Below are 14082 nucleotides of genomic sequence, written 5' to 3' on the forward strand. Positions count from 1 at the left end.
GTGTGTGTGTGTGTGTGTGTGTGTGTGTGTGTGTGTGTGTGTGTGTGTGTGTGTGTGTCTCTCGTTGTGAGATCAGCACCTCAGATTACTCTCTGCGCTGTCTTACATCGATCGCTCAGATGCTGCTGTGTTAGACTCACTGTTTAGATTATATGGCATTGAGCAATGAAAAAACATGAAACACGCACACTCATGCACACAGACAATGTGAGATGTGTGCCTCTGTCCTACCCGATATATATTGTGTCCTCAATCCATAAAGTGGAGACCTTCTGTATATTTGTTGATTAAAGTAGAGCTGGTTTAGAGATGACCGTCGATGCTGCTATTTTTATGGTGCTTTGCAGTACATTGAATTAAACCTTGTTTTTCAGACAAAAAAATACATTTACCAACTGGTGCATTATTGCCACACACTATTGATATGGGCTTGTGCATTTAGGTCGTGTATTGTAGCGTTGTGTATATTGTATTTTTGTCTAGTTTTTTACCTGTGTATGTTTGTGTAGGGAAATGACGTAATGGAAGAGCAAGACCTGAGAGAAATTGGCATCATGGATCCGGCACATCGCAGGAAGATCCTCAGTGCTGCACGTTCTCTACCAAAGGTTTGTGTGAGTCTACAATTCTTTGCAGAGGATTGTCACATGATGCTAATAATCACTTGCCTTTAACAGTATTATTTTGTAAGATTTTCATCATTTTATTGATTCATCATTTATCATTTCATCAGTTTATCTGTACTGGGTCTGAAGTAAGTTCTCTGTTGGTTTTGAACTCTGCAGGTGAAAGCATTAGGCTGTGACGGCAGCACGTCCCTCGCTGCGTGGCTGGACGTCCTGGGTCTTCAGGAATACCTGCAGAACTTCCTGTCCAGCGGCTATCGCACGCTAGAATGCGTGAAGAACCTGTGGGAGCTGGAGATTGTCAATGTGAGAACGTGATGCATTCAAACATTTACAGTATAGACTTTTTTGTTGTCGTTTGTTTTATATCAAGTATTATATGAAGTATTTACATAGTTGGCTTTTACTTTATTTTAAAAAATTCAATTACTTGACTCTGAATTATTCGGTTGAGAGCAGGGTATTTATGTTGCTTAATAGACATTGTGTAATTGTTGCCTTTGCGTGTGTTTTATGTCTGTTTTTAGGTGCTGAAGATCACGTTGTTGGGCCACAGGAAAAGGATTATTGCATCATTAGCTGAACGGCCGTATGAGGAGCCTCCGGTCAAACCACCCCGCCTTTCTCAGATCAGAGTAAGTACTGCTGTATGCTATAATATTTTATGATATTATGCATTCTAGAATAGATTTTAGGCTTTACGTAGACCATTAGGAGTAAACAAAAACAAGACTCTGAGGGTGGAATTACAGTTTGTTCAAAATGTAGTGTTTTTTTGTTGTAGGTTTGGTCTCTATGAAAATATTATCAATATTTTGGCATGACAAATTGATTAATTTTGCTGAGATGGCATGTGTAATTTTAGTTGACTAGTAATTAGCAAAATGAGAAAAAAAGTCAAACTATTAATAGACCAAATATTTGATCTGTAAATGTGCATTAATTTAATTATGTTTAAAAAATTCAAAAGTTTTGTCAATTCATAAGATTAACAATTGGGTCACGTCTACACATCACCATGCCTTCCAGAGTTTTAGTTTACTAGAAATTTGCAAGATGTGTTTTCTGTTTCCTCTGCTGAATCGTCCAGGTCGAAAACAGTGTCACTTATTGAACAGACCGCATTTCTGTCTTTCACAGAAGGGTATTGGATGAATCTCACAATGAAATTGCTCATATCTCACACCAAAATAATAATATTTTTTAAAAAATCAAAAAATGTATTATATTTTGTATGAAGAATATACAAGAAATTAATTTTAAGGTCCTTTTAAGGTTGCATTTCCCTAATTTCCCCCTTATATTTTTTGAACAAGCTGACGCTGCTGCTAAGGAAGCACTTTTCACAGATATTAAAGTGTTCCATACCACCCTCACATCTTAAAACTACCATAGCATCTTATCTCATCATCAAATGGAAAGAAGAATGGAATCTGAGAACGAGCAACGAACTATATGAAATTAACCGAACTGTGGGTAAAAGTTGCATATGTTCAGTAATTGCTGAGATGAGATACAGTACATGATGCCAAATAGGACATTCCAGAATCACACACAAGTTCTTAATATCATTAAAAAAAGTCTACTGCTATACTGTTCATGACAGAGTCCAGGATTTCTTTAACTAATATTTTATTAAATTATGCTGGTTTAAGTTCTCTTAGGGAATTATATTTCTCAGCAAATGTTTTCAAATAGCTTTTATCTAAAGAAAACTTTATAAACCTCACATATAAACATGTCACTCGTCATGCAAAGGAAGCTGGCATAATGTTAAAAACTTCCATTGCTATAATTCAAAATAAAACAACATAGATTATTTTTTGTAAAAAAAAATCTGTTATGTGAAATTCAATTTCAAATCAGTTTCTTTAGAAAAGTGTGGGACGACATTTTCTGTTTCCTCTGCGGAAACATCGAGGTCAAGACTGCACTTCTGTCCCTCACAGAAGGATCTTGACATTTCACAATAAATTTGGTCACATCGCACCCTGAAATAAAAATACATAAACAAATAAATCAAATAAATTACATTTGCATGATGAAAATATACGTTTTTTTTTACTTCCCATCACTTCCCCTTATCTCCAGTACCATAATGCGAAATTCAATTTAATTCAATTCTCTTTGTCCACTAGAAATTTAGAGGAAGTTTAGTGTTTTCTGTGTGTTTTGCTCTGCTCGATCTCCCAGGTTGAAAACAGTTTGCCTTATTGAACAGACTGCACTTCTGTCCCTCACGGCCTTATTTTTATTCACAACAAATGAAATCTGGCATCAACTCTGATTGCAGTCTATAATAAAGTGCAGTATACTGTAAACTCTCTCTCGAGCTCATTTCTGGGCAAGGACATCTTTCTGGCTGGCTGATCTCCCTCATTGAACACTTCTTTTGCAGTGTCAGGATCTCATGTCCCAGACCTCGTCTCCTCTCAGTCACTCAGACTCCTACACGCGCTCCATGGATCCCCTGTTACCTGCTGGTGATTCTGGAAGGAGGAGAGGTCCCGACTCAGAATATGACGTGGCTATTCGACAGCGGCCCAATGACAGGCCACAACCACAAGTGAGTCAAACTCCACCAATCCTTCTCTTTCTGCTCAAATCATGCACATTTCGGTCAGTTTATCCTGAAAGCGTGTTTCCTTCCTAAAGGAGAGATTTGAGGAACGTCAGCGGGAGCCTCGCTTGACCTTACGACCCCCGAGTCTGGCGGCGCCGTACACACCGGTCCAGAACTGGCACCATCAGCCCGAGAAGCTCATCTTCGAATCATGCAGTTACGAGGCCAACGTAATAATTTTTCTATCATAAAACAGCCCCTTTATATAATAATAAAGTCATAATTCATATTTAGGTGACGGGTTATGAAATCATCCGAATTTTTGATTGTGTTTAGATAATGTGATTTAACTGTTTGTTTTTGCCAGCTGAGACCAACTGAATTCTCTCTCTCTCTTTACCGGTTTGTCCCGACTCGCTCGTTCTGCAGTATCTGGGCTCGATGCTCATTAAAGAACTAAGAGGAACGGAGTCAACGCAGGACGCCTGTGCTAAAATGAGGGTAGGTGTTCACAGAGGCTTCGGCCAATGAGAGCCCAAGGTCTCCTGTGAGGAGTCACGCCAGGACGCTGAGATTATTATTATATTCTGGAACGGGCAGCAAGCAGCACTGTCAGGGAAAATGCCACCCATGCGAGTCCTCTACGGGGCACTAGCGCAAAAAAGGACAGTTTCATAATATACGACTAACAAGGTCTGTCCAGAAAGTGGAAAATGGACTTCCGCTTCATCGCACTGTCCTGTGTGTGAGAGACAGACTGCAGATTTGCACTTCAAAGGCTGTTCTGATAAGCAGCCGTTTATGTAGGTGTTTAAAGGGTTAAATAATCAAGCAGAACTGTTTGCTCAGCCGGTCAGTGCAGGGATGCAGTCAAAATAAGCCGTCTAGTCAGTTGGGCCAGGCACTTATTGAAAAGACCAAAGCTTAAACAGTCAGAACTAACAAATGTTTTATTTGAGTAAATGATAAAAAAGGGCATAAGAAATCTGTCCCTTAAACATTAGCATTGGCTGTTGGTGAATCTCACAATGAAACTGGTCACATCTCATCCCTAAATATTAATGATAATAATAATTAAACAACATTGTAAGAACCATTAAGGCTTTTAGCATTATGACATTTATTGTCATAATAATTAAGTACTCCCTTTCCCCTCAATTCCTCATTACCATAATGTAAAACACTAATTCATTATTTGTTTAAATTGATATTTAATTATAAATGAGTAATAATAATAATAACAATTTTTAATTTAAATGTAGTGCAGCAAATACTGTCAGGGTGCCTAATACTATTTTTAAATATTATGTTTATGGTTTAATTTATTTATTTTTATAGATTTTTCATATTTATTTGTTTGTTTTTAGCAGTAGTTCTCAATTTGTTTTATTCAAAGCTGTCCATTGTCCGACATAATATTTGAAGGTGTCAATATATGAATAAAAATATATTTTCTTTCTTTTTTTTTCACCTGTAACTGTGACAAAGCTGCTTGTTTTCAGACTTGTTTTTTTATTAACAGACACTGGAAGTGTTGATAAATTAAGTTAATTAACTATTCCTTTTGTAATTCCAGAAGTTTTGAAGCTACATGAAAGCGGAATATTATTTATTTGATTTTTTTAACATTTTAATTTAGTTACAGTACTAACTATTTAGTATACGAATAGTATTAATTAGTATTCATTTAAATACTTTTAAGCTAACCTGTGCCAATTTTTTATGTTTTCTTAGAAAATTTTGGGCCAAAATGTGTCATACAGTCAATCAATCAATTAATCCATTTGTATATAAATATTTTAATATTAAACACATCCTATAATACTCTCTCTCTTTCTCTCAGAGGTCGACAGAACAGATGCGGAAGATCCCCACCATCGTCCTCTCCATCACGTACAAGGGTGTGAAATTCATTGACGCTGCCAACAAGGTGATGACATCATCCTCCTCTGTCGTTCACCCCAAGCAGGCAGATAAATTAATTGCAGGCATTATGGTTAATTGTTATTCTAAAAAACAACATTATAAAATATTTTGGGTAGTTTTGAGAAACTGCTTTCAGCAATGAGATTGTGTGTCTGTCTGTTTTATCATCCATCCATCCACCCAATCCATCTGCTATTCCATGCCATCCCTCCACTCCATCCTTCCAATCCTACCCATCCAGTCCATCCATCCTTCTATCCAATGCCATGCCGTCCCATTCCATCCACCCAATCCATCCTATCTGTCCATCCCATCCATCATCCCTCCCTCCATCTCTCCAACCAATCCATCCCATTCATCCACTCACCCAATCTATCCTATGCCATCCCTTCATCCCAACCTCCCAATCCAACTCATTCATCCTATCCATCCATCCACCCAATCCATCCCATGCTATACCATGCCATCCCTACAACCCATTCATCCTATCCATCCATATAATCCATCCATCCATCTCTCTCAATCTATCCCATCCACCCAATCCATCCAATACTATCCCATGCATCCCTCCATCCATCCTTCCAATCCAATCCATCCATCCAATGCCATGCCATTTCATTCCATCCACCCAAATCCATCGTATCTGTCCATCCCATCCATCATCCCTCCCTCCCTCCATCTCTCCAACCAGTCCATCCCACCCATCCACCCAATCTATCCTATGCCATCCTTCCATCCCAGCCTTCCAATCCAACCCATCCATCCTATCCGTCCATCTAATCCAGGGGTGTCAAACTCAGTTCCTGGTGGGCCATAGCCCTGCAGAGTTTAGCTTCAACCGTAATGAACCACACCTGATCCAGCTAATCAAATTTGAAAACTACATGGTTTGTGTGTTGGAGCAGGGTTAGAACTAAACTCTGCAGGGCTGCAGCCCTCCAGGAACTGAGTTTGACACCCCTGATCTAATCCATTCATCTCTCTCTCAATCTATCCTATCCCCCCAATCCATCCAATGCTATCCCATGCCATCCCTCCATCCCATCCTTTCAATCCATCCATCCAATGCCATGCAATTTCATTCCATCCACTCAATCCATTTTATCTGTCCATTCCATCATGATCCATCCCTCCCTCCCTCCCTCCCTTCCTCCATCCATCCATCTCTCCACCTAGTCCATCTACCCAATCTATCCTATGCCATCCCTCCATCCCATCCCATGCCATGCCATCCTATCCATCCATCTCATCCATCATCCCTCCATCCATCCATTCATCCATCCCATTTATCGCTTGATCCCATCATTCCCCCAATCTGTCTCATCCATCTAATTGTGTTTTTCTGTATCAACTGATATTGATTGTTTTAACCAGAGATGGGCACTCGAGTTAGTGACTCGCACTCCAGTCACATTTTTATAGACTTCAGACTTGACTTCAGACTCGACCTGAAATGGTCCAAGTCTGGAGTCGAGGAAAAGGAATCGTGAATATTTTAAAAGCAACTCGGAAGTCTTTTAATCCTTAAATACTTCTATAACTGATATTCAAAAGGTCGACCGATCTGCACCCCGGCATCCATCTGGACCGCGAGCCGCAACAGGAGCACCATTTTAAGTGAGCAGTACGTCAAAACAGCAGAGCGGATCACATAACAAGCCTTCAGGGTCGTTTAAGTAAATATCTTTCAGCGCTATATCCTCTAGTATTTTTATCTAAAGCCAAACAGGCTTTATTCAAGACCTTTTAGCTCTGCGGTTTCTCTCTCACTCTGGATGCGCGCTGGTGTTGTGCCGAATTCTGCATCCCTGCCAGATTATGCACCCCCTCGTTGAAGTCGCTACCTGATTACCTAATCCCAACCCCACACCTACTCCTAAACCTACCAATACTAGGGGGTGCATAATCTGGCAGGGTGCAAATTTCGGCACTCCACCGGCGGCAAGTTTAAGAGCAGCGGATCATGTGGTAAATTTAACAACAGAAACACTGAGCAGCAAAATTATAGATTACTTTCACTAAAACACAGCAGAAAACAACAATGCTGCAAATATAGTTATTTTTCGTACTATATTTATCTATCTATAACCTATGACTCTGACTGTTCAAACCAGATGTGACGAGACGTTTCTGATCTACATTTAGAATTAAGGAGTGACCGTCGACCCTAGGGAGTTAAGCTATAGGCTAAGAACTTTTTTTTTTATCATGTAATTATAATTGGGAAAATTGTTGTTAGATGGCTAGGATAGAACTTAAACTTTGAAACTGCTAGTTATTTTCTGCTCAAGATGAGATTGTTTTGATTGTAGCTACAGTCAAACCAAAATGTATTCAGACACTGTCAACATTTCTCACATTATCACAGTTTATTTGCTATAGTTTAGAAAATGGTAATAAAAAATGACAAGATCTCTGAGTTAAACTGTGTCAGAACAAATTCAGCTTAATAATGGCAGATTACTTTGATAGAAAGGTATGTAATGGATTACAATCAACCAAAAAATATTCAACTGTTAAATTTAATTACACAATTAGTTAATACCAATTTAGGTCAACTAATTACCAAGTAATGTTTTATTTTGTTCAGTCTGTGGTGTAAAAAGGTTGCATTAGCAACCATAAAGTCCCCATGAAATCCAAATTAAAGTTTTTTTGGGTGTTAGTATCAATATGTTAGTCTTAAGGTTATCTATAAGGCAGTGTAAGTCTGGTTTCGCACTGTCAGGCTAACCACCGCACCGCACACACACTCTGCTCCGGTCCAGAGACACGATAGCACGGAGCGGATCACATGCACGAGTCGCCGCAGACCACAAAATGTATCGGAGCTATTTGAATTCTACACAGAGTGCTATATTTTATAGCAATATGGATGAGATTGTGGCTGGGATTCCCTGTCAAATGCGGCTTTACGGAGCTCAACGGCTCTGAACGGCTCCAGCCCAAGCTGTGATATAAACGAACGCTATTGGCTATTTTAAAAAGGGGCGGAGCTGCTTGATATGTCCCGCCCTGTCTTCCTGTTTCAGTTAAAATGACGTCAACACAGAGTAACGCTGCGTGTTTCTAAGCATTTCAGCGGACCTTTAAGCAAAACACGGTCAGGTCAAAGTGTCTGAATCATTTTTGGTCCCAAATTTTTAGCAATTTTACTGAAAGTCCACTGTATGAAGACTTTTTGGTTAAAAAGTTCACTTTATTTTGCTATCCTCACTTACATAAATGAACTAGTGTCCTGCACCCACTAGTAAAAAAATATCAAAAATTATATCTGGTGTCTGAATAATTTTTGTTTCGACTGTACATTGTTTTAGGTAGATTGGACTCTTATAATAGAATTTGATTACAGAAAACTGTTTTGAACATGGTAATGGATTAAAACATTAGTAACAGGCTGGATGTACATTAACCTTACATCTTAAAAACCTTACATCTTTTTTTTTTGCTTTTTTACAAAGCATCATATATCATATATTTTGTCCATAGCCTATAAAACAGCTTCGTGGATAGGAAGATTTCAATCCATAAGGATTCTGAATGGGATTTTTTTAGCGAGCCATTAAATGACTTGAGACTCGACTCAGACTCATGACCAAAGACTTCTTGACTCGGGCTCCAAGTTAAAGACTTGTGAACATCTCTGGTTTGAACTATTCCTATAGAACTATAGTGGTAGTAGTAGTAGTAGTAAGGTGTTTCTGTTTAAGAAGTTCTTGGATCTGTTTGCTAATGTCATCTTGTGTTGTGTGTGCAGAACATCATTGCAGAACATGAGATCAGGAACATCTCATGTGCAGCTCAGGACCCAGAGGACCTCTGCACGTTTGCTTACATCACTAAAGATCTGCAGAGCAGCCATCATTACTGCCACGTGTTCAGCACCGTAGATGTGGTGAGACAAACATCACCATCGTTGCACTGCATAAGAGATGAACTCTTTCTCCATCAGTGGTTCTCAGCTGCTTTGCTTCAGTTCTATATGCTGATTTACAGTATTGCGAAAAAACGTCAAACTGTAAATCGCTTTTTTGCAGATGTAAATTGGATTGAAAACCACCAAATTTGCATTTCACATTGTCTATCTGTGATATTCATAACAGACCTGTTTAATGACCCACCAGGTGAGGACTACTGCTCTGAAATTCTCATATTTCTGGGCATTAAGAGTCTCTTTCGCTCTTTCTGTGGAGTGCAGAGTGCCGTGGGCCGATTGCCAGGTCTCTGATAGTATCACATAGAGTTTTATAGGAGAGGTTGTGAGCAGCAGCCCATTAAAATTACATTGATCATACAGCTGCCTGAATGATACAGACACGCACACACACACACTAGACCAATCATTGCCTTGAATACTTACAGCCAGACTCTAGTAGAGCTGCAACTAGCAGTTCATTTGATAATTCAAAAATCAAGCGATTATTAGAACTGATAATTGACTGATTGACTGATCAGGTGACTTTTTCTTTGAGTTAAGAGGTTGTATTAGACAGTGAAACAATCTTTTGAAAATACATTGGAATTACTTTTTAATATGAAAAGTTCAGTTCAGTTTTGATCAAAATTGACATTAAAGACGTATAATATATGCATGCATCTTGACTGCATTGAGAAATCTTGATTCCAGAGTTTGTTTATTTGCACAGCCTGAATAATTCATTGCATTTAAAAGCATAAAAATGGGCCAGGGTTTACTTTTAGATGCTCTAAAATGTGAGTTTTGCTCCCTTGTAGCAAAGTTTGTCATATGATGTTAATTGTATACCACGTTAGAAATGCAAGTCTGTATCTTCAAAAGCTTGTGGGGAAAAAAAGGAAACACAGTCTGAAGTTACAAGCCCTGATTATTTTGTGGAGGATCTGAGAGTTTATGTTCAATAATGTGGTGTTTGTTTTTGACCTAGAAGAGAAAAGAAGAACAAATCAAAACACCAAAATGATTTTTCATAGCCTTCATTACACATTACAGTATCTACAGCTGTCCTGGCGTCCCTTTACAGAGACTCAGTGATGTGTAATTCTATAAAAAGCTGCTCTTCGTTACACTATATGACATAGCTAAGCTTGTTATTACATACTTTATGAGTTTAAATGTCTCTTAAGTGCAGAATAATGTTGGAGGCCTGTACAAATGTATTGATGTATGTTTCTGTTGATGAGGCTATTAAAGAAACTTCTGAAGATGGATTGAGGTTATTTGAATACTTCGATCATTTCTTAATAGTGGTTTTAAGCACCTCATCATGATGTCTAATTATCGTGTCTCCACCTCCGCGACAGAACCTGACCTATGAGATCATTCTGACGCTAGGACAGGCGTTTGAAGTGGCCTATCAGCTGGCACTGCAGGCCCAGAGGACCAGACAGCAGCAGAGCGCAGCCGGAGCGACAGAAATCATCGAGACCAAGAGCAGCAGACCTGTCCCCAAACCACGAGGGAGTATGCGCAAGTCAGGGGTGAGAACACACACACACACACACAGACACACACACAGACACACACACACAGACACACACGGACAGACAGACAGACACACAGACACACACACACAGACACACAGACACAGACACAGAGACAGACAGACAGACACACAGACAGGCACACACACAGACACCCAGACACAGACACGCAGACACAGACACACAGACCCAGACACACAGACAGGCACACACACAGACACCCAGACACAGACACGCAGACACAGACACACAGACCCAGACACACAGACAGGCACACACACAGACACCCAGACACAGACACGCAGACACAGACACACAGACCCAGACACACAGACAGGCACACACACAGACACCCAGACACAGACACGCAGACACAGACACACAGACCCAGACACACAGACAGGCACACACACAGACACCCAGACACAGACACGCAGACACAGACACACAGACCCAGACACACAGACAGGCACACACACAGACACCCAGACACAGACACGCAGACACAGACACACAGACAGGCACACACACAGACACACAGACACAAACACACACACACATACACACATATATATTCACATAGTATGGTCACATCAGATGGTTACCAGAAACAAATGACAGTTTAAAAAAAAAAAAAGAAGTGGCCTTCCAAGAATAATTTTTTTGACACTGTGTTTGAAGTTTTAAACATCAAATCTTACAAAAATGTTCCAGAGTTTTGTTTGAGACACTTTAATCAGAAGTACACTACTGTTTGGAGTCGATACGATTTTTAAAATGTTTTTAAGATAAGTCTCCTTTGTTCACCAATGTAGTTTTTATATATATATATATATATATATATATATATATATATATATATATAATATTGTGAAATATTATTACAATTTAAAATAACTGTTTTATATTGTAATATATATTTAAAATGTAATATATTGCTGCGATATAAAGAAGATTTTTCAGCATCATTACTCAAGTCTTCAGTGTCACATGATCCTTCAGAAATCATTCTGATATGAATTGATATTTGCTGATCAAGAAACATTTCCGATTATTATCAATGTAGAAACTGCTTCATATTTTTGTGGAAAAATGTAAGTATTTGTATAGGTAGTTCAAAAGAACAGCATTCATTTTTCCACTTTTAATCAAATGAATGTATCCTTGCTAGTTGAAAATATTATTAATTAAAGTATTAATTAAGGGTTCCTGCACAGTATGGAATTTTGAAATGGAAAATGTATAGGAACCCTGGTTTTAAATGTCAGTGGTTAGCCACAATATGCTGTCAATACGCTACATAGACATACACTTATGTTCACAGGAAAATTAATTCTACTAATTTGTTCTGTGTTCACAAGTTAGCTTTTTCTGCCAAATTGATGATGGCTAATCCTGATTGATCCTCACAAAATTCATCCGTGTCTGAATTTGTAGTCCAGTCACTGCTCTGTTTAGATGTTCTGTTGGTTTCATCCTCTCAATTCAGCTTATTATTGTTCTCATTCTTGACACTTTCCATCGCTCTATTTCCGGTTTTCCTTTTCGCAGCTCATCCTTTATTCACCTTGTCACTTCAGTAGCTCAAATAGCTCCTATGGTTCCTCTCTTTCTATGACTTAGTGCCAGATCCATATCTATCTTTTTGACTAGTACAGTGGAGCTCCCTGCTGGTTCTTTGAAGCATCACACATTGACATGTGGCTACAGTTTATACAGTATATGAATGTTCAAAAGTTCGGAGCAGTAAGATTTTTTTTTAAAGAAATAACCAACAAGCAAGGAGACGTTAATTTGGTCAAAAGTGAAAATAATCGTTACAAAACATTTCAGTTTCAAATATTTGCAGTTCTTTTCTATTCATTAAAGAATTGTGAAAAATGTTTTCAGCTGTTAACAATAATGTATAAAGCAGCAACTGTTTTCAACATTGAAATGCATCTAGAGCAGCATATCAGAATGATTTCTGAAGGATCGTGTGACACTGAAGACTGGAGAAATGCAGCTTTACATCACAGCAATAAATTACATTTTACAATATATCCAAATAGAAAACGGTTCATTTTATTTGTAATAATATTTCACAATATTACTGCTTTTACTGTATTTTTTTTTTATCAAATAAACACAGCCTTATTGAGCATAATACTGAAAAAAATCGTACCAATCCCAAACTTTTGAACCGTAATGTATAGCAGTTTTGAATATTCCGGGTTATACAGACTTGTCAGTTCACACAAAATGATTTTTGTCTAATCCAAACATTTTTAACCATTAATATGTCTTTAAAAGCTTCAGGTCTCATTTAAAAGCTGAAACCCGACCCAAAGCTCTCATAATCGTGTCTCTCGTGAGAGGCACTAGACTAAAGCTTTACATCCATCAGCGAAATGATCGCCTGCCGTGGTATTAATATCCCACAGAGTATTTACGCCTCTCCTCCCTGCTGTTTTAGGTGGAAGCCATGGATGTGGACGCTCACGCTCAGAGCAGTGCCACCTGGATCCTGGACTCCAAAGATCCCAAGCGCACGGTCAGCACCAAGTACGAGACCACCATATTCTGACCGGAAGCGCCCCGCCCCCTCACACCTTTTCCTTTCGCTCTGTGCCTTCACTCTCTAGATAGACTCTGACCTCCCCTCGCCGACGTGACCGAACTCCTTCCCCCTCGCTCTCCTCCACACAGAAGCCTCCTGTCCATTCACCTCTTTCTTCTGCGTCTGTCTCGCACAGCTCTGGCTGTCCAGCAACCCTTTCCCGAGGCTGAAACAAACCTCCACTCTTACTCGATTCTCTGCCCTTTAAGTTGGTACAGGTATGCCGCCCAGTTTAGGAAGCCCCTCTCACCTGTAGTCGTATCATAACGGGCCTGAAACCAAAGTAAAGCTCTGCCGAGGACCAGAACATCTCGTCATTTAACCTTCCTGTTTCAAACGTGAAGAAACTAACATTTCCTTCTCATTCTGCTCAAAGGACTCTCCCTCCATCATCCACACTGACGGTTCTTCACCTAACTAGTTTTTCTTTCTTTTGCCCTTCTGTGGTGCTCGTCTCCGCCAGGCGTCGACCGCAGTGAGACACTGATGAAGACTTCCTCTTCCTCCTCCTCTTCAGTCTGAGCTGAAACAGCTGGACTCCACTAAACATGTAGCGTCAGATCGAAACAGTCCACACCGCCGAGGATTACGATAAAAGGCACTTTCCATGAATAGAGTACGGTACATTTTGGCATCCTGTAATTTTTACACAATAAAGGCACAAATTGCATATTTAGAACTGAAACTTTTGATGAATCATTGTGTAGAGTCAAAATAACATGGCATGGAAAGAGGACTTGACTTTCTGACTGTGACCAACAATTGAAAGACTACAGCATAATTAACCTAAAACATAAATTACCAAATTAATAATTAATTCACTTTAATTACATATTTAAGTATAACGTACTAAAAAACATACTGTGTGCCACAATTTGAGTGCAATCTGATTTACTTTTTTTTATTTT

General features: G+C 39.1%; 1 protein-coding gene across 1 annotated transcript in view; it reads left to right on the plus strand.

The window, feature by feature from the left end:
* The window catches only part of LOC107571187 (ankyrin repeat and SAM domain-containing protein 1A-like), a 64744-nt gene extending 50670 nt beyond the window's left edge, over positions 1-14074 (plus strand). The window contains exons 15-21 of the mRNA XM_016257479.1: positions 3372-3419; positions 3619-3690; positions 5033-5119; positions 8873-9010; positions 10396-10572; positions 13031-13119; positions 13638-14074. Of these exons, the coding sequence (XP_016112965.1) occupies positions 3372-3419; positions 3619-3690; positions 5033-5119; positions 8873-9010; positions 10396-10572; positions 13031-13119; positions 13638-13653 (627 nt within the window). The 3' untranslated portion in view covers positions 13654-14074. The remainder of the gene's footprint in view (positions 1-3371; positions 3420-3618; positions 3691-5032; positions 5120-8872; positions 9011-10395; positions 10573-13030; positions 13120-13637) is intronic.
* Positions 14075-14082: the final 8 nt, after the last annotated feature.

This window comes from Sinocyclocheilus grahami, unplaced genomic scaffold (genome assembly GCF_001515645.1).
Source record: "Sinocyclocheilus grahami isolate Dianchi unplaced genomic scaffold, SAMN03320097.WGS_v1.1 scaffold1560.1, whole genome shotgun sequence".
Taxonomy (NCBI): Eukaryota; Metazoa; Chordata; class Actinopteri; order Cypriniformes; family Cyprinidae; genus Sinocyclocheilus; species Sinocyclocheilus grahami.